Raw genomic sequence first — 22,099 nt, forward strand, 5'->3', positions numbered from 1 at the left:
TATACATTTATATTCTTATAATATATGTAACGTTTTCATAGAATATTATGCTGTCATTTGCGACTCCCGTGTGTAAATCATGTGTCTATGTCAAAGACTATTTTACGCATGAACTTTGTTTTTATCTGTAACTGTGCACAATATTGTTTATTAGATAAAGGAATAATTGTTATTATGTACAATTAATTAATTTCTTTGTTATTATGTATTGCTTATTTTCGACTATGTTATCATGCAAGCACTTGTTCTGCATACAACCGATGATAGTCGGGTTTTGTCTCCGTATACAAACACGGATAAGTCGAACCATCGGATAAGTCGAATATTTTGCTTGGTCCCGTCGACTTCGACTTATCCGAGTTTTACTGTATGTGGTAATGAATTAATCCTCCAAATGATCTACCTGTGAGTTGTTCGTACTTTGTATGTCCACGACAGGTAAACATACCATCTATATGTCTGACGTAAACCGCAATACTTCATCAGTACTACACCCAGTGCTCCACAGGAAACACAATAGGTTAACTGTGGGTAGCACAGAAAATTCTCATATTCAAAAAGGCATACTCATACTACGATTTGAAGTTGAAAGTTGTTAGCTGTGCTGAAGAACAACCATTATCATTCACACATGCATGGCAATCAGGATATTCAAGAGTGACTCAGAGCAGTATGATGCTTTAGAAAGTAATTTTCCATTGTAAGAATGTCGGTCGTTAGAGACACAGGTGGAGAAGGTTTGAATATTTTTTGTGGTGAGAGCCAAGTTTAAATCCTTTATACACAATAATCAGTCATTAAATTTGTGTACCTTTTTTCTGTTTTTGTTTATCACTAAGATATTATTACCTTGGATCTGACAGACACATTTAATGTATAGCCAGCGGCTTGTACGTTTTTTAGAAAACACTTCCAACAGATAACCCCCAGAATGTAATTATTAATGTTTAAAATTGTATAGCCTGCAGGCAATTCATAGGGAATTACGGTAGACATCTTGCTATTACATTTGTATAAGGTTAAAAGTTGACATTCCAAACACTGGAGTTACAACATCATAGCTCCTGAAATAAAATACAAGCAATGCTGTTTCTCGTATCTGACTTTGGCTGAAGTAAATATACAAACTAGTGGAATAACTGACAAGTAAACATATTCTGATATGATATATTTTGAATGAAACTTGTGTTATTTATTATATTAAAAAGTTTAAAAAAAGGATTAGGAAATATATGCCATTTTAACAAGATAATTAAACGTTTAACCTTTACCAAAATAGACATGTTCTTCTTGTATATAAAATATTGCTCTCAACAAGAAATCATTGGTAACTTGGTATAGAAAATCATGCAATTCTTCTCCACTTCTAACTTTTCAAGTTTGACCAATAAAATGAAAACAAAATAGCTGACCAAAACAATATTTCAGTGATTTATAAATAGTAAGAAAAGTACTTTCCATTTCATATAATAAATCACTTTTTGATTAATTCTAAAAAAAAATTCTTTCTTTTCTATGATATAAGCATATTGATTGATATTCTAAAAGGTTACCAATGAAACCGTGTTACACCATTAGTGGTACAAGTTAAACAGTTAGTGCCTGAGTACATGTAGATCTGAGTAAATATTCATGCCACCACCACAAAACATAGAAAGTTGTTACCGCGCAGTACTAACCTCCTATAGAGTCCGTACAGCCCCGCAGCAAAGAGCATGTGGTAAAATAATAACAGAGCACAAACTTTAACATACGGTCCCAAACACAGGCCAGTCGTGTGTCCATGGGTTAATGGTTTAATACTGTGGTCAAATATCATATACAGGCCACAAGCAGGACACAAATATTTCAGTTTTCCATTTAATGATAAGTATTTTATACTATTCTATAAGAATATCAAATCAGAATTCAGTGTATTTTTAATCTAGAATTACATATAAATATTTTCCAGATTCTTCAGAGTAGTTGGGTCCTGCTTTTGCCAAGAGAATATTGTGATGTCATGCAATTATCGTTCTTTAAATGATTTAGTAAATTGACAAGGTCTTAGTGAGGTTTATATAATCAAATATCAATAATAATTAAAAAAAAAAATTATTTCCAGTAATATATCAGAAATTTTCAATGCATGATTATTGTAGCTAATTAAGCCTTAGAAGAGCAGCGATGTTGCTATTCAAATCAAGTGTGTGGTTGAGTGGTGGAAAGCAACCTCCTAGTGGCGGACCTAGCCCCATGAAGCATGCAGTGGTCCAGGTGTAAAAGAGTGCACAACATGCCATGGCCATATCTGTTGTCACACGTTCATAAATAATATAAAATTCAGAATTCATTAAATCTGTGTTATTCCAAACATAAGGAGAGGAATCAACCAACATAGTCAGGCATGATCTACAGGGCCTTTCTAAAACCACACCAAGCCATTCTGAGGGTTCAGCAGGAAAACCTACCTGTGCAGCGACAGTGGTGTAGGGGTTCTCGCCGAGCTGAATGCCGTGATCACGAGCAAGCTTGTGAACCTCTGTGGCGAGGGACATGATAGAATTGAACTCTTTATCAGCTTCACCCAGAGTCTGCTTGAACTGTTCGTGAGCTCCCATTAATTCCTGAGAGAAAATAAAACATATCCAGTGATTAACTCACTCATCTTTTAATGACATAAAGCAAATCTGTTTGTGTACAATGGAATACATTAAAATCTTTTGGAACTTTCATTGATAATACATTCCCATGAAGACTGTGATGGGAACAAAGATAAATGTGAAATTTTACTAGTGTCCAAAACATCTCAAAAAATTTTGGTCAAGAAAATATTATAATTTGACTGCATTGATGCTTCTGAACTTTCATGCGAAATAACACTTTGAGTGCACAACAAACTCAGCAAGTCTTCTTAACCAAAGTTCTAATGACTTGAGTAAGGATACCACTTAAGGGCTCAAATATCTAATAGAAAATCAGGGGTGTAAAAATATTTTTAAGCCACTTGCCCAGGCAAACATTTTTGGCTTACCCGGACTCAAATTTTAGTTGCCCTGGACGTCGGCCAAGCAGATTTTTACACCCCTGAATTTTTTTGTATATTCAGTCATATCAGTATTTCTTACATATGAGCAGAAGAATGTCTGTGGTAATTTGTAAAAGCAGTGATAACAATACCTGGATCTCCTCGGTGGTGTGCACAATAAACATGTCGAGGAGGTCCTCCTTAGCACCGTCCAACCAGTTGTTGAAAGGCTGTAAATACAAACATAAAACTGAACAGGATGACATCAGGTAAACCAAACTCCACATTCTTGTACAAGATGATTACAAGGATAAAAAGATCATTGAATGACCGTGGAAACAACTACTATTAATATGTCATCATCTGATGTCAATTTAGCGGACCCATCACTTTAACATTATACATAGAGATGACATTCCTGGTATAACTCCTTGCCATTATTTGTCTCTATTTAATAGACACGGACACCAACAGGTCCATTTCTCCCAGATCCAGACTTATAACACCTCTCCATTAGGTTTACTTACTGCAGCCCTCTTGGCGAAGTCTAGATGATATCTATCAATCATCTCTAAAATTCTTTCAGCTTCCTGAAAAAAAAAAAAATCCATAAAATAGTCATTTTTTTTGTTTATCTTTATATGTATACAATTTCAAATAATTAATGTAGCACAGTTAGAACCCACTTCAAATTTGGTAAAAAATGTATTTTGTTGACATGAAAATTGTATATTTATACATCTTCACAAATTGCTATGGTAATGAAATTAAAGCATTAATTTAGTTGTCCTTTTATTTGATCTTGTAAGAGTATTGTAATGACCCTCTATACACTCTAATGTAAAGCTGGCTCAATTATTTCCTTAAGATTCATTAAAGTCTACACATAACAGATACATATCCGTATAAACTTACATCTAATCCCTGCCTTCTCTGCTGCGTCAAAGTTCCTAGTCTGTCCCATTGGTCACAGATAGTCTGTAAAGGAAGAGGTATACCACATACAGATACAGGCAACACTAGGTAAAATCTGTATAATACGGATACAGGTAACACCAGGTCAAGTCTGTATAATACGGATACAGGCAACACTAGGTAAAATCTGTATAATACAGATACAGGCAACACCAGGTCAAGTCTGTATAATATATATACAGGCAACACCAGGTCAAGTCTGTATAATACAGATACAGGCAACACCAGGTCAAGTCTGTATAATACAGATACAGGCAACACCAGGCCAAGTCTGTATAATATATATACAGGCAACACCAGGTCAAGTCTGTATAATACAGATACAGGCAACACCAGGTCAAGTCTGTATAATACAGATACAGGCAACACCAGGCCAAGTCTGTATAATACAGATACAGGCAACACCAGGTCAAGTCTGTATAATACAGATACAGGCAACACCAGGCCAAGTCTGTATAATACAGATACAGACAACACCAGGTCATGTCTGTATAATACAGATACAGGCAACACCAGGTCAAGTCTGTATAATACAGATACAGGCAACACCAGGCCAAGTCTGTATAATACAGATACAGACAACACCAGGTCATGTCTGTATAATACATACTTATCAACAGGAACTTTGTTAAAATCAGACATCACACCATAGGGATAACAGTGTAAATCTTAATTCAAATTATCATCAAACTTTATATTTTGTCTATTAACAGAACTATATTACCATTCATGAACTAAGACACTTGAGACTTGGGAAAGGTCAGAATAACCAGTCATGTATTTATGCTATTGAATTTTGCTATAAATTTAAACAATAACTTTATCACCCTAGAACACTCAACATCATCCAGGTATTCTAATGCTGGACATTAACATGGAATTTCTTCAAAATCAGACAGTGATATCATCGCTACAAAACACACGAGGACAAGATAAGGAACCTTTAGTAATATGTTTCCCATGATTCTGTACTTACCTGACATCTTGAATTGACAGTGACGCAGTCATGATAACCTAAGGCGCTGAAACATACAAAAACACATTACATCAGATATCTCCATGGTCAGTATCAATCGCTTCTTGTAGAATTCTACATCATCATTTATCCTTAAATCCATCTTACTAATATTATTCATTCCTTGTCTTGCACTTTTCTGTATGATATTGTCTGGTACAAAAACATATTCCACACAATTAATATACAAATGCTACTTACTTGAGTTCTTGCGCAATTGCTGCTATTTGTTCTACTCTGTCCTGATGGGCAGCCAAGTCGCTCTCAAAGGCTTCGTGTTTCTTCTTCATAGCCTGAAGGTCAGAGGATAAAGAGGTCAGGAACTCCACAACAAATGTATTAGACATGATCTTTATCAGACTTTACAGTACAACAAACTGGGTGTCCATTTTGAAACTTTATCTCTTGGTTTGTTAAGACATCCTCTTCTTCTTAACTTTTGATGTAAAAATGCAAGCACATCAACTCAATCATGTCAGAGTGATCCTCATCATTTCTAAATCATGAATATATAACATTAAAATAAATTATTCTCGTTTGTCCCAAATTTTATTTTTCTCAACGTAAAAATTACAACCAGGTCTGTACAGGTTCATCAAGACTAGACCATGTGTTGAATTCTTTAAGACCTAGATCACCATGAGGTCAATAAGACTTGAATTCAACCAGAGTTCACTAAGTTTACATTTAGATCTGTCACATTGACTTGACCTTAGTTGAGAACATACAAGATTTTGCTCACAATGAGTTAACTGTAAGTTGACCTTCAGTTGAGAACATACCTTGAGTTCATTGAGACTTGACCTAAGGTAATCTTGACTCTGCAGCATGTCCTCCTTGCCGACCGCCCATTCCTCGTGGATCTCACATCTGTGGCGGAACTTCTGTGCAAGGTGATCTAAACGTTCTAGCCTGAAGTCATAATGACATACACATTAGCACACATCAAAACATTTTCAATATCAAAGTCCTTAGTTTATCCACACACTGTAAACTGTGTTAAGATCTCAGTCAAGTGATTCCTGTAGGTGACTAATCACCTGATGAAAAAGACTTTCACAGATATCATAAGATTGATGACAATAATGCATTTGTAGACAGTGAACTCTATGGTTCATATTTGTTGTAGGTTGCTGTCTGACCTTTCAATGTTGTCCTGAATTTAATTTTACCAATGTTAAAATCATTCACCAATATCTTACCTTTGCAGTTCAGAGAGGAGCCATTCTTCGAAGCCTTTCTCTGCCCGTTCCAAACCTTTCCATGCATTAGCAATATCCTGTAATAAAGTGAGGAAGAAAGTGAAGATAAATTTACTGTAAAACTAGAAATATTTTAATACCCTTAAACAAGAGGGGCAAATTTATCACTGAACAAAAAACCTTACAAATATACATTAAATGTACTATTTAGAACAAGGGCTATCCCAGTAAAATAACATCCTATGGGAGGAATCAAGAAATAAAGAAATTCAACGCATGGTGGGTTTTGGAGAAAATGCAGTTTTAGATGCTACTATTTCAATAAAATCATTTCTATGAGTGGTCCATGTTTTACCAACCTGGAGTCATTCCATTTGGTAGACCAGAAAAGGTCTGAAGATGATAATTAATAAACTCATGATTTTTGAAAAAAAAATTCTCCCAATTTTGAAAAGACCATACAGTGAAAATTGGGTGTGGGGAAATAAATTGCAGAATGAAGAAAAAGAAATTCAAACCATGACATGTATTAATGCCATTTGCAATCATACGAGTAAGAGCTACACATTTAGCCTTAACTGCAGCATTCAGATTTGTTTACCCCCAAACTGATTACTCACTGAAACAAGCTTTCCATTTGTTGGCATGTAAGCGGGCCTGTTGCTCAGCCTAAGTCTAGTCTGTAATGTGTTAAAACTGTTTTCTAGACGGGCCTTGTCCTGCAGCTTTGGTGGCTTGTGTTTCCTTCTGTAGTCCCGGAATTCCTCTAATTTTCTCTGTGTTCCAGGTAATGTGTTATCAGTTGTTCGGTTTTCCAGCCAAGGGGTTGTCCTTGCAATCCATTCCAAAAGCTGAAATGAAAGTTAAGCATTTAGAAGATAGGTTTTTTCTTAAATATTGTTTTTGCAAACACAAACACATGAAATTCTTGAAAATGAAGTACATGTATTTAGAAGAAAGTTTTTTTTTTTAAATATTGTTTTTGCACAAACACTTGAAATTCTTACAAAGGATCTTTATTTTTACTTTCGATTCTCTTTTAAAAAGAAAAAGTTGTAATTTTATGACATTATCTTAATGGAGTATCAGAGTAAATGTGAATTTTAAGCAAAGACAAAATGTACAGTAATATACTTACTTCACTTGCTAATCTTTCATATTCTTCCATTAAGCGCTCATTTTCCTGGTTGACTTTCAATACTTTACAGATTCTGTTTGCTGCAGTCTCAGCCTGGGGAAAAAAAAGAACAAGATTTAGAAGTCAGTAAATTAGAATCAGTAATTCTACTAAAAATCACAAAGAGAGTTTTACCACAAGTCATTGTTAAAGATTAAATTGAATCTGCCATCAATACAATATAATGCTTAATAATTGGAACAAAATTGACATTTATAAAAGCTAACTAGAAAGTCTTTGTCAAGACTTGCCAAAAGATCAAAAGCCCCCAAGGTCCAACCGTTTGGACTGCAATAAAAGACACCAGCCCTGGCCTGCGTTACTGACCTGCTGAGCTCCTGAGAAAGCGTGATAGTAGGAAGATACATAGGCCATGACGGACCTCTCATCAGGTTTGGCGGAGTTAACCATATCTGTGGATATCAATATTTTTGTTATCAAAGATATTGAAAAATTACATACAAAAAATAAAATGTCAGTTATTAGTCTATTTATTTCCTATTTTATTTCATTCTTGTTTTCCTTTTTGTAAAATCAAAATTAGACCCAAGGTCCTCCATATTTTCTTTATCGTACAATAAATTACAACCATAGTAAATGGGTGGATAGTCATGAAACTTATAAAAAAATATTTTTTCTTGCAAATTTTCTGTCACTCTTCACCATTTTTACCAATGTATATAAAACACACTTGTGAGATAAACCTTATGTACCTTCAGCATCCAACATCCTGGGAATATCCAAGTGTTGTTCAGCGACATCGAAAGCTAGGTTCAAGTTTTCCATTGGTCTGTCCTGAATTGTCAAATACTCAACATTTAAACTGCTCCCATATCTAATTTTCACCAGTTCATTTTGGTCAAAATATGTAAAACTGTACAGCTATATTATAAATTATTTCAAATTTGTAAACAAAAAGTGGAACAATTGATTTATATAATATTCCATATTTGTATATAACATTCAAGATCTACAACACAACATTCACCATAAGTGCAAAAATAAATAGTTCAAGAAGATATCATCAACACAGTACAAAAATATTCAAGGTTTTAAGACATTTTCAAAACATGCCAAACAAAATAATATCAGTTAATTATACATGAATCAGAACAGAGCATCTCAACATCAATGTTACAACATGCATTGAAATGGGGTGGGATCTATCTATAGGGGGTGAATATTTGACGAGTATGATATGGATAACTAAGGGGGTGTCTACAAGTTTATAATGGGACCTACAGCTGTCACTAAATATACACGATCTGTACTATATTAGTAAATAGCAGAAACGCTGTTAAGTGATTATAATTAGGGTATAAAAAGGCTGGTTTGCCGTTGTTGTTGCAAATTTCAATATATATTGTAAATAACCTGCTGTAAATATCTTTCAAATACTTTGTAATTAAATGGGCCCCAAAAGTCACTCTTTTTTAATTGCTGTTTTTAAGTTCATAAAGCTGTTGAAAAATTTCTTTTGTATGTCATGAAAAGGTAATTATCCTAGTCTGACAAATCTTTGGAAAATAATCTAAATATATATTAGCTTTCATTTTTCCTTTAAAATACACTACGACCTGATTTTTTACGTTTTCTATATCAAAACTTCCTATTTTTTGCCTATACTTAGTTTGATGACAGTATAACTAGGTAGTGACGTGAGATTAGTGTTGACAACACAGTGTACAGACGTCGGGCAGTATCGCCCGGTGCTAGCCAATGGCTAGACTCACCTTGGACAGTTTGTGGTAATCTAATAAGTCAGGGCGATGTCTATGTATCAATGCACAGAACGCCAAACCATCTTTAAAGCTGAAGAAAATAAGGATTGAGATGGTTACATGCAGAAATGGGCAGAGATTTTGACACAAACTGCCAGAAGGTTTTCCAACGTTGTCCATGAGGCAGGAGCACATTTAACCTATATTTTGACAGGGAGCAAAAATCCTTCACACTTCACTCGCCACTCAGACAGTACATGCACACAAGCGATTTAATTTATCAACGTAGATACAATAGGCATGAGTTACAGAATGGATAGAATGGATTTTGTCAACATTATTATTATCTATAATTAAAATGTTAAATGATTAAATAAGTTTATTTTCTTTTTCTTTAACTCTTAAAATTTTTCTACTTTATTAACTGTAGTATATTTTGACATGTTATGTATTGTTTAATTGTTAATATAAAATGAAATAAATGGTGGTGTGTATTTTTAAATTTATTTAAAGAAATTGAAAAATGTAAATGTTAATGTTTGGAAAAAAAAAAAAAAAAAGATTTTGACTATTAAAGAGGTTTTATAAGATTGAAAACTGCAGATTTTTATCACATTTCTGTTGAAATTAAACATTTTGATTATTCATCATAAGAAAATTGTGATAACAGAAAAATTATAAATGATTGCATTTGAATGAGTTCAAAATGTCAGAAACCTTTCAATATAACCCTAATTTGGAACAGACTTCAATTCAATGCCAATCTGTGAAAGTATGCTGAATTATTTTTCTAGGTCAGACTTTCTTGATACAACTTTAATAGTAAATAAAAACCATTAAGGGGAGCTGATAGTATCCATTCTGTAGTAACACACACAGTTATGTAATTTGTAGTCTTGAAGGACAAGCTCACACTTACAAACCAACACTGGAATACAAGCCATGCGGCAAGGCTGAAAGTCACACAAAAATTATGGAGTACACACAAACAAAATGTGCAAATTTGAAATTTTACTTCAGTTGATGGATTTTAATTTTTTTTCTTTGATTTTCATTTTTTTCTTTGATTTTCATTTTCTTTTTTTATGTTCTTTCATTTATAATTCAAAATATGAAGAATTTAGAAATCTTAGTTCTAGAATAGATAATACATTTGCTTCTTGGTCAAAACTTTTAAATGAACCCCTCACACAAAACCAATGCCCACCAAAATAGACAGAACGATCAATGGTCAATGCGGTATTAAGGTTTGGAAACCTGTAATGCAGAATACACAGCAACACCTACAGGATAGGGAGGGTGAAGTAATGAAGGAATGTCAGGTAAGCGTACAATTGGGAACATTATCAAGCGTGTCACAACTGGCTGTTGCACTTTTAGTTTACAATTTCACTTAATTAATTACAGCTTTAAATAGTCACAGCAACACAGGTATCAGCTATTAACGATTTATATCTAAAATTCTGTAGTTCTTATATGGACTTTTCCAACCAGTTGTGACGTCACACATCTGCATTCAGGAAACTAAATAATATATTACATATTAAGGTAAAATAATGTTACAAGGTACTATCAATGGGGTGAATCTGCACAAAAAGAATGTATAAAAATAATAAAAGGGTCATTCCAGGCAGATGCTGAAAGATTGATGAAGTTACCCTGGTCAGCTTGTAATAATCTAAAAGTTCTGGTCGATGCCTGTGGATCAAGGCACAGAAGGCCAAGCCGTCCTTCCAACTGAAATAGGTAATAGCAGGCTACATATTGGCTCTCAAGTCGGTTACATCAGCTCCCAAGTCAGTAACATTGGCTCTCAAGTCAGTTACACTGACTCTCAAGTCAGTAACAATCGGGTATACACTAACCCTCGTGTCAAGGTCATCTAACATTAGTCTTGGGAGATCTAGACTATATGTTGACTCTCATGTGTCAAGTAATTAACACTGGTCTGACAACATTACAATTTGCCTGGACATGTACAGGTAGATTTATAGCCATAGTATGTGATCTTATCATGAAATCAAGAAAAAGTATCTACAGAAAAGGAGACAATTATCATCCGTCAAATTTTGTATTTCTTGGGTTTGAAAAATAAAATGCCTTCAGATGAGTATTTAGGAGTTATAACGTGGCCAAACTTATGGGGAATAGGAGTTGTTTTCTATATTGTACTGATGTCTTCTGTAACTGATGATAATAATTGAAGAATGACTCCTCTATGAACCGAGTCTTTCTAAGTATATTTACAGAGAGCAATGAGAAATATTATCAGATAGCATTCACGTCTTCCAAATTCTTATACATATTGATGATCATTACAAATTACAACTGGAGAATTCCAAAAGCCAATATGCCAATTGCTCAAATGGTCATCATTCCCATTATTTCAAAAATTGCAGGACTACATAGACAGTATCAAAATCTTTAGTCATGTTTAATACTCTCTCTTATTCAAATGCAAAATCAAATTTGAAGAAAACTTCCAAAATCTGACAATGTAGATTGTTTTTTTTTACAGGGAATATTAACAGCATCCTATCATGAACACCTACTACATGGGTTACACTGATACAGTCATGGACAAGATTTTGACAACAACTAGAGGTCAGTGGTATGTGGACTGGCTTTGTCACTGCGAGACAACTGGTGAGGCAGTGTCAAGGTCATATAAGGTGTGCGTGGAACTAGTGCATGAACATGTATGCATATATGATAAAGAGAAAATATCCGATTTCCGCTACCCAACTTCCTAGATTTTAACATCAATTTTTCAATTAAAGAGCATCATCCACAGCAAAAATACTGAATCAAATTAATATCAAAATTAAAACATCTACACATTTAACTATTGGAGACAGATACAGTACAGGTTAACTGTAAACATATCAAAAGTAATTCAGAATATTTTTGTCCTGTCACATTTTAGCAACATCTTCTATAGGATTTTAAAAAACCTCCTGATTCCATATTCAATGGAAGAAATGAAACAGGTGCAAAAATTCCTGCTTGATGAACTTTTATACATAACTATGAGAATATTAGCCGACACATTTACACATCAAACATCCTAAAAATTATTTCCCTATCAATAATATTGTGTTACATTGAGTGTAATGCAAGACATGCTAGCGTTGAAACATAGTTTGTTTACAACGTTCCTCAGAGGGGAGATAGGCTACCTGAGATGGAAGTTCTGAACATTGGTGTTCTTGTAGGGAGCAGTTTTCCTCTGACACCACAGCAACAGGCCTTCCTTTGCTGTCAATTCTGCAAGGCAACATGTTTACATGGTAACAAATACTGGCAGTGTCCTAAATGATACAAATATCTGATACTGTCTATAGACAAAATATTGGAAAAAACATTGCACACTGATTGCTGCAAACATCAAGGATTAAAATATTGTCTGTACCTATATAGAGCATTTCAAAATCATTCATTTTCACATTTTCTGGAACATGTATCTAGCTTTACAACATTCAAAGGAAACAGCAACATGAATGAGGTCATATAATACATATAGATTTACATAAACTATGCATAATAAGACTTTGCTGAAATCTATTTTTGCCCATTTTACAATGTGATGCAATTCAATTTCCATTGTCACGTTAAAATAATATCATAATCTAACAATGTTGTCCTATAAATGTGTTTATAATCAGTTAAACAGTCGATTAATCTTATGATTTTATGAAACCTTCTACAGCGTCTATTAATTTTATGAGTTAGACCAGTATAATACTCTACCTTCTACAGTGTCGATTAATTTTATGAGTTAGACCAGTATAATACTCTACCTTCTACGGTAATATCCTGGATGGCAAACCTCAAAATAATGGTCCATATCATACCCAGTGTCATCTTAACATTGCCATCAACAATTTCTGGAAAACAAACAGCATGTCAGTTACAATTCTATACATATCAGGGTGATTTGTATATGTGTTTAACATTTTATATCATTGACATGAACAGTTTACAGAGAAAATGATATGATTTTATAGATGATGAATATTATCCGAAGACAAAGTTGTGAACATTTATATGTACATTAAGTTGTAAATCAGAAGTAAAAAATATGACCTTTTAGATTCAGATATGGTTCAGATATATCACACAATGATTAACAAAACTTTGTAAAGATTATTTTTAAGAAAGACCTCCATCACTGACTAAAATGTAACTTACTCCATATATATGATGGCATGGTTATTAAGTCACAATTAAGTGACTCTCCTGAGGGTTTAATTACTGTTCAAGGCTTTGTATATGGTTTAGTTATACGTTCGTTTCCAATATACAATGTAGGTCTTGTTGCAATAGCTATTATTTAGCTTAGCTTAGGCAAAACATTTACCTAAGTGTTGGTGGCATTGAAACTGTCTTTTTCTTCTCAACAAGATACATTACCTGAAGCAGGAGTTATTCTGGAGGGAACCATATGATCACTTCAAAACTGAAGATGACCCCTCCATAATTTCAGGTTTTTTTTTAAATTGTGTTATCTTGAATGGACTCACTTATTTCTATCCTGACTAAAACTTGCTGAAAATGCCCCAATCAATGTTGCCCCTATGTCCAACACCACTATTGACCGACCTACAGCTGACCAACCTACCTTCAGCACCAATGCTGACCAGTCGAACACCCTTGCTTGCAATATAATCAAGGGCTTTGTTGACGTTTGCAATTTTGTGAAACCTCATTTTTCCGCGGTCAGGCTTAGGTAACTGCTCCCCAGATATAACTTCTAATAATAACATCAATTTTAATCCATTTCGAAAATCTTCTTCTATGCTTTCTATTTGTGTTCCTGCCTTCCTTAGATGAGAATTGCACCATGCTGTAAATGTCTGGAAAATAAAAGAGGTAAGAGTTCAATTACAGAATTCACTTAACACTGCAGCACTTTATGTACAATTTGTCAGTGAAAGTAATCATGGATCAATGATTGAAAAAAACAACAACAGAAAATAATGACACAAAAACGAAACCGTAATTCTATCTCAAAATTGACAAACAAGAGCAAAATACAAACCAATATATACTGAGTAAACTTCCTATAGAAGCATTTGTTTCCCACTTTCTAAGGAATTTGTTACGGACAGAGTATGTTCCTGTTAAATAGGGTTTACCAATTTTATTCACACTGCATTAAATTGATGACATAGTGATCATGATCAGTCATAATATATATACACACACAATGCCACTGACATTGTTTTGACATTGAATATTGTACTTAAAAGATCTTGACCTTCAACTGAAAATGTCCTTAAAACTTCAGGTTATTAATTAAACCTTATGTCATTTATTATACATGTATGCATGTGCACACGGAAACATTTTTTAGGAATAAAATCTTCTCACGGGAAATACACTGGCCTAATTAAAATGTATCATATTTTCTCACAAACAGTCAATTTCATATCTAGATCACTAGCTAGCTATACCCTACAGGAGAAATTTGAATACTTCTACAAGCCCATTAACGAAGAATATTATCATATTTAATGAATACTGCATAGAAAATTTCTCAGTAGCACCGACATAAATCAAAACAGACCAAGCCTTGGGCATCATTATAATTATGTAGCTATATACTGTAACATCTAAATTCTAACACACTGCATGACCTTACAATGATATATATATATAGATGATTATATGTTATGACAGATTAATCTGGTTAGTGTGATTTTTAAAACACAGATAAGTCCTGAGCTTTTTAATTTCCTGTAATACTTGTCCACATTCTGGGAAGTAATTTGATAACTGCCTATCTCTTAGTGACTCTGACCTGATACATACTACATATATGACATGATAAATCTGGTCAGTGTGATTTTAGAGACAGATTTTTAATAAGTCCTGAACTTTTTAATTTCCTGTCATGATCATACTTCTCCACATTCGTGGGAACTCGTGAATAAAAATTTCTGAAAACATGTCCAACCCTTACCTAATTATATAAACTAGAGGCCTATATGAGCCTGCCTGTATTACTCCATTCATTATAAGCCTGCCTGTATTACTCCATTCATTATAATAATCTACCATGATAAAGTTTGTGTTTTGTTACAATAATTGAATAACACCTGTTTTACTATTACAATCTTGTACGAGAACAATTGTTTAGTCATGAACATCATTTGCCAATTAGCTGAGCTGTTGATCATGAGGATCAATATTATTTACCTATATATATAATTATAAAACTTCAGTTAGATGTAGTCAAAAAACATCAGCAGCATCTTTAATTTAATGCCTTCATTTAAAACTTTTTACCTAGTTTTTATTTGCAGTCTCACTACATCTCTGAAATAAATACCCAAAGAAATCTTGCACTTTCAAATACAAGATACCTACCCCGTTCTGTCAGTAGTAAAATGAACACAATGACAGCAGATGCTGGGCTTTAGATCTAGAGAAGTGGCCATTGTACATGTGCAAATATTTATTACCATTTTAGATGAATATCTGCGCAGGTGATGAATTTTAAAATAATACAACAGTAGAAGTCAAAATATCTCATTCATCAAGTCAATAGGTCCACTTCATAATGCTGAAGATTTATTGAAAATCGCAGTCTAAACAATGATAAAGCAGATGTTTTTTTATAACTGAATTTCAATACAAAACTTGCAGTTTATACTCCAAACCTTTAAATACTTTTCATGATTAATTCATTTTAATAACTAGGATCAACTTCCCTTCCCTGACGTGCTTCAGTGCACTGATGCAATATATTAAAATCTTCATTCTAACTTCTAAGAGCAGTTTCCTTCAGCCCTAAGGTAATATATCTATATATCTCCACAGAACACTTGTGTATTTATAAATGTTGCCCTGTAGGACCTACACATGGACATAGATAGAGAACTTGTCAGGAATGTCTAGAGGAAGTACACCTACACATGTAGAGGTTTTAACAGACCTTAACACAAGGAGGGTCAATATCTGGAATCATGTTGTCTATTTTTACGGTTACACTATACCACTAGGTACATGACAACTATGTAGTGTTTACCTGTTAAATCTTCAGTACTTAAGTCTGCATGAATGACAACTTTTACAGGACCAAATATCAATCTATATAGAGTCGTTTCTTTTTTCTCTACCTGGTTTATTCTTTTATATCAAACAAGGAACAATTCCCTAGTCATTTTGTAATTAAGAGAATCAATCACCTTGACCCACAATTAAACATGTACTGATGAAGCTTAAATCATGTTTTGTCAACTCCTAGACTTACTACATCAATGTTTTGTTGTATTAATTATCTGCTCGATATATATGTAATATTAACTGAGAGGTATATTACTGCTTCAATTGCAGGATAATTTTTGATGTTACCCGATCCAATAGACTTGTGCATCATGATCATGAGCTGAATGAATTGAAAACTTGTCTGGATTATGGACAAACATTAACTGAAACCTTACTTCAGAGGAATACCTACATATCAATTTGTAATAAAATGTTACCTGGTTTTCCCCTACATGTGTTATAGATATACAATATGTTAAACATGACACTGTAATATATTACTACCAAAAACTACATTTGCCATGGGAGTGCGAATGAAAGTACAAAAGTATTTCTAGGTTTTGGAGTCATGCCTTTTTTTGTGATTCCCCCATTCTTATTTTGAGAACCTGTAAACCCACTATAAATATATCTTATCCCAGGTAGTAATTATAAAGGAACTTTATTGAAACTCTGTAAATGTTAAAAGATGGTACTTGCCTGAGTAATATCTTAATATTTTCCATAAACATAGCTGTTGAGAAAATTGACTTTAGTCTCAAATGTATACTAAATGCCTGTTAGTTCAACATCTTCAATTTTCATTTTAAAAATGCGAGTGTGTTTGTTATTTAAACCCATACAGTACTGGTAATTAAATTTGCAAATAGATAGAGGACATCATGTATATGATACTGTAACAGATGTCCCGATAACGAAGAAGAACAATCCAGCAAGCCTTCAGAAAGCTCATGACTTGCCAAATGTATAAACGCTGAGCTATATACCTATACACATGTCTGTAGTACAGAACTTAATTGATGGAATTTTTTATTTTATTACTGTATTTCATTAGAACATTCACAATCAAGTGTGATGCCATTCAATTGTATCTTGAAAAGACAAAAGATCTTTTGTGAAGTTTTCTTTTGCTCCAATCAAATCAATTTGATCTACAAGACCTTAACCTCTACCCTCCAATAAGCTAAGATGGACAATATTTCTGTACACATGCATATGCCAGCCATTGACTCATCTGGAATCTCCATTGTACCCCTACAGCATTGTCTAAATTAAAACACTACTGCTGACAGTGACTGACAGATGCATGTCAATATGCAAGATAATAAAAGGAGGACAGATATATGTTGTTATTGAACATATAGCTGTGTAATGTTTCAAATCAATTCTAATACAATCGGTGACAATTAGCCCTATTCAATTATCAAATTACTCCAGTGTCAGCCCATGATCAACTTAATTAATTACAGATTGATCAATATCATCAGTGTGTGTAATATGCTTGATCCATCACTAATCATCCAATGGAAGCTATCTATATGATGAAGATGATCAGGAGGAGACGAGATAAGCTAATTAACATTAATTGTGTATAATGTAAGAACGGATCATTAACATGTGGACACACACATGTATGTAGCTGACAGTGAGTTAATTAACATGTGGAGTCCAGGACTGTGTACTTTAGCAACATATACATGTCAGAAAGGCTTTATCTCATAATGGGTCAAGGATGCCTGCATAAATCTATTTTTAGAACTCAATAATGACCTGATCGCTGATCATGATGTCATTTGTAATACTGACACACCTACACTGTGACAAAGCCGACTTTCCTACACATAGATCAGGTATGCATGGAATGCAATCAAAAATTTGCGTCAAAACTTTTAAAATAAATAACATCCTGTTTCTGATAACCTTTGTGTCACTATTTTACCTAAAGCTATTTCAGCATACCAAGATGTCAGTCAAGTGTCCAAAACACTACTTGTATGGTTATGTTTCTCCATGTTTGTGTTTCAAGCTATTTTAATTATCTAATGCCAGAAGATAAGTTTAAAGGATACAGGGCTTTTCCCCCACTGGTTTAATTTGGGATGGGTGTTTTTTTGTCTCATTTTGGAAGAAAATCTGAGTTGAAAAAGACTTGTTCAGGAGTAAACTGCGAATTTTGGAAATTTGGCTAAATATGAAATAATTTCAATTGGAAATGGGGCCCATTGATAGCCCCCCCAAAGCACCCAGAAAAAGGTCCCAAGAAACCTAGTACTGTTACTCTGAGCTTGCATTTTTGATTACTGAATTTTTTTTTATTTACTGATCTGAAAGTAAACATATAAATACAGTGCCTTCTATACACAGTCTATATAGCACTGCTGATGCACTGGGAATAAGCTGACTTGGCAGTGTGGTTTCACTCAGTATGGATAATGGCATGTGTTTATAACAACCTCCAGTATCCCAACTGGATTACATCATATCTCACCAACAGCACATACATCACTCCTCACAGCATTTCTTGGCTACTACCCGGTAATCAAATAATTATGTAGAACTAATAAACATCAAGATGTATACATGTAGTGCATATTTTTCATTAAAAAATTCCTCCAAAGTTTATGTTGCGATTTTTGTTTGATTTTTCAAAGTCCTAACCGTTTACAAAATTTTCCAAACCATTACGTATACGAGGAAAGTGCAGTTATAATTACCAGTATATAATTGATTCTCAAAATGTGGGAGATTGGCATGAGTCACAAATGAAAAGCATGAGTACAGGACTCAAGTCTCGAAAATTAATATTCTAATATAACCAGCTTATCAAAAATCATATGGAATCTAAGGATTGTTGTATAATGTTGGACTTGCTGAACAACCTAGCTAACTTTCCTCCAATTATATAATATTAATGCTTTCAGTCTTCTATTATTCAACAATAAATAATGTGATTTCACTACTCTGTATCCCTAACTATATGTCTAGCTTTGATAAACAAGCATGCTCTAAGATTTTATTGTAATAAATTGGGCAAACTTGGGGAGGGGGTTAACATTTTAATCATAGTTTAATGTCTGTACTTATGAATCATCAATACTGCAAGATCAGCTTAGTTCTTTATTTACTTAGTTTTAGTAACATTATTCTTGACTGCAGTGTAAAGCACTTATATAATTCTTGAGGACTTGTGATTTATGAAAAGACATTTTAAGTACTTGCATGTAAAAATAGAAAATAAATGAATCACTGTCATATTATTGAAGAGGTATCAACGTTCAATCTCTTCAAAATATAAGTAGGTCAAGTATTGACTTCATTTTTAATCAAGAAACATACTAGAGGTGTTAGATGTGAATGTCAGCTGTAGGACCACCTGGGGAAAAGTGCTTCCCTTGCCCCTTTTCTCTTGCCTATATTAATTACATATTGCACAGAATAATACACCACAGTATATCAGGAGAAATATACACTGATCCCCCTGTAAATACCATCCGATCTCTTACACCCTGCTGATGACACTAGTCTAATGACTTACAGGTTTCCCAGCTACCTGAGGTGTGGATTCCCCCAGGCTGCAGCCTTGTTTGGGCATGGACTAGTCCATTTACATATGCTTCTCATATACATAGTATTACAGCCTCAATGCTAACTCAAACATGTGGGGCTTTAAATTACACCTATGTATTCTTATCAAGAACATGGAAAAGTATAGATAAATTGGAACAATAACGTTGTATACATGAACTATTCATAGAACTATTTCTGGTATGCAATATTTATCCACATGTCCGATATCTTACACTCCACTGGGCATGCGTAAAACGAACTACCGGTGTGATATTTCACTACTGTCATTCACAAATATTTCTTACCTTTAATAACCCTACCTATATCTAATGACAATATACCACTTGAAAGCAACAAAGAGACAGATTTAAGACATCTTATATTTTATCCAGAAGGTTGCCCTCAATCTGACATAATTTAAATGACCGTGCTCGGTGTAATATCCCAAACGAAGGAACGCCTATTTCTGGCTAAGACAACAGGATAGCACTTGTTCCGTGACTGCTACATAGATCCACAACGTATATCCATGGTTCACGAACGAAGCAAACAACACAGGTTTTTGCATTTTGATAAAACATGAACAAAATTTCTGTTACACACGCGGTGATTAATCCACTACGAGATTAACACACTTAACTCCGCCCTATTTACGTCGCTTCCTTATATGGCTACCATATTTGAAAAACATGGCTGCCACTAGCCACAACACAGTGCCATCTCGGCTAATACTTTCCTGAAATGAATTAATTCCACTTTACTCCACAAAGAGCGTAGTCATATATGTTGACATGACATGTATAGGGGAACGTGGTTTATAATCCTCGTGTACTTAACAAAACAAATAGGTAGAATGCCGGGTGATGACAGCAGGGAAACTGACCTTTTTCTGTTGCTTTTCCCATGCCGGATCTAATAAGCCCTCTCTATCCCATTCTTCTTCCTCCTCCATGTAACCATCCTCATAGTATCCGTCCGCCATTTTGGCTCCTCTCTTCGATGTTAGGCAGGCAATGAGCGAAGAGAACGAGAGAAAAATTCAGGTGGTATATCTTCTCGGGGTCTCTCTTTCCACCCCGCCAGAGGTAATCGATCACGTGACGACTTCCGGAGTTATTCGGGGTTTATCGTCTCTGATCATAGATACAATGCTTTTCGGAACATCTCTGACAGCATCAGTGCTGCGTGTGATACACGACCTTCCTATGTAGTAGCCACTCCCCCTTTCTATAGTAGACTAGTCCTATTATTACAGACGAAACAACTGTCATTAATTGGAGAACAATACTAATGTACATTATATGCAGATCATACACATTATTCATTTTCTACAGAATATTATTTTAGATTATCAGGATATACAGACACATTTAGTAAAATGTTGTTTCACCAGGTAGTTTCATACATTTTTAAGGAATGATTAAAAACTACAAAATGAATAAATCAATTAATTAATAAAAAAAAATATAAATATATATGTATATTTGAATGGCTTATACATTTATTCACTTATTGTACATGGAACAACAATGGACTGTTCTAGTATTTTTACATCAACCAACTCTTAAATAACGTAGTGTATATTTAAGATAAAATTTGCATATATTTGTACAGGAATATATAATAACTTATTATATGTCCCTGATCTGTAAGATTTTTTTTCCTATTACCGGCCAGTTTTGTGTAAACACTGATATCACACGTACATGTCAAAAAATAAACTGCCGGCGTACAAATGGCTTTAACCATGTAGGTTTAAACGTCCAACTTGATGGAAATTATTAAAACCATACATACCTTCTTAAGACACAATTAAGGTCAATGTAAAAAGGTCAAGGTGCCCCCCGCAATATTTTTCGCAACGTCTGTATACAATTTCTTTGCATTATTGTTTTATCGTTAATTTATTTTCAATCCTGAGATGTAGGAACAAAACTTCTAGTATGCCGAGGGGAAAAATTGTAGAGCAGTTCTATGACATAAAGATGTAATAAAGATATTCTATCCTAGTGACGCAGCCATGAAGAGAGGGGCCACAGGAAAAACAGGCATGTACCCCACTTCATGTTTCACAAAATGTACCACATTCAAAATGCATCACTTTCAAAACGTACAAAATTCAAAATGTACCACCATCAAAATGTACCACCTTCATATTGTAACACCATCAAAATGTACCACCATCAAATTTTACCACCATCAAAATGTACCACCATCAAATTATACCACCATCAAATTGTACCACCATCAAATTGTACCACTTTCATATTGTACCACCATCAAAATGTACCACCATCATATTGTACCACCATCAAAATGTACAACTTTATATTGTACCACCATCAAAATGTACCACCAATAGATTACGGTATTGATACAATG

General features: G+C 34.0%; 1 protein-coding gene across 2 annotated transcripts in view; it reads right to left on the reverse strand.

The window, feature by feature from the left end:
* Positions 1-20,846, reverse strand: part of LOC117323558 (alpha-actinin, sarcomeric-like) — a 34,150-nt gene extending 13,304 nt beyond the window's left edge. The window contains exons 1-17 of one of the 2 annotated variants that reach the window (XM_033878845.1): positions 20,601-20,846; positions 13,719-13,953; positions 12,898-12,984; positions 12,277-12,364; positions 9,110-9,188; positions 8,090-8,171; positions 7,704-7,789; positions 7,338-7,430; positions 6,820-7,050; positions 6,200-6,276; positions 5,780-5,909; positions 5,199-5,290; positions 4,959-5,004; positions 3,923-3,985; positions 3,535-3,597; positions 3,160-3,237; positions 2,451-2,606 (exon numbers count right to left, since the gene is read on the reverse strand). In XM_033878845.1, coding sequence (XP_033734736.1) covers positions 2,451-2,606; positions 3,160-3,237; positions 3,535-3,597; positions 3,923-3,985; positions 4,959-5,004; positions 5,199-5,290; positions 5,780-5,909; positions 6,200-6,276; positions 6,820-7,050; positions 7,338-7,430; positions 7,704-7,789; positions 8,090-8,171; positions 9,110-9,188; positions 12,277-12,364; positions 12,898-12,984; positions 13,719-13,953; positions 20,601-20,699 — 1,785 coding nt within the window. In that variant the 5' untranslated portion in view covers positions 20,700-20,846. Of the gene's footprint in view, positions 1-2,450; positions 2,607-3,159; positions 3,238-3,534; positions 3,598-3,922; positions 3,986-4,958; positions 5,005-5,198; positions 5,291-5,779; positions 5,910-6,199; positions 6,277-6,819; positions 7,051-7,337; positions 7,431-7,703; positions 7,790-8,089; positions 8,172-9,109; positions 9,189-10,755; positions 10,835-12,276; positions 12,365-12,897; positions 12,985-13,718; positions 13,954-20,600 lie in introns of both variants that reach the window. The other variant, XM_033878843.1, reaches the window with a different exon arrangement.
* Between the last annotated feature and the right edge of the window lie 1,253 nt (positions 20,847-22,099).

The sequence above is a fragment of the Pecten maximus genome, chromosome 3 (genome assembly GCF_902652985.1).
Source record: "Pecten maximus chromosome 3, xPecMax1.1, whole genome shotgun sequence".
Classification (NCBI taxonomy): domain Eukaryota; kingdom Metazoa; phylum Mollusca; class Bivalvia; order Pectinida; family Pectinidae; genus Pecten; species Pecten maximus.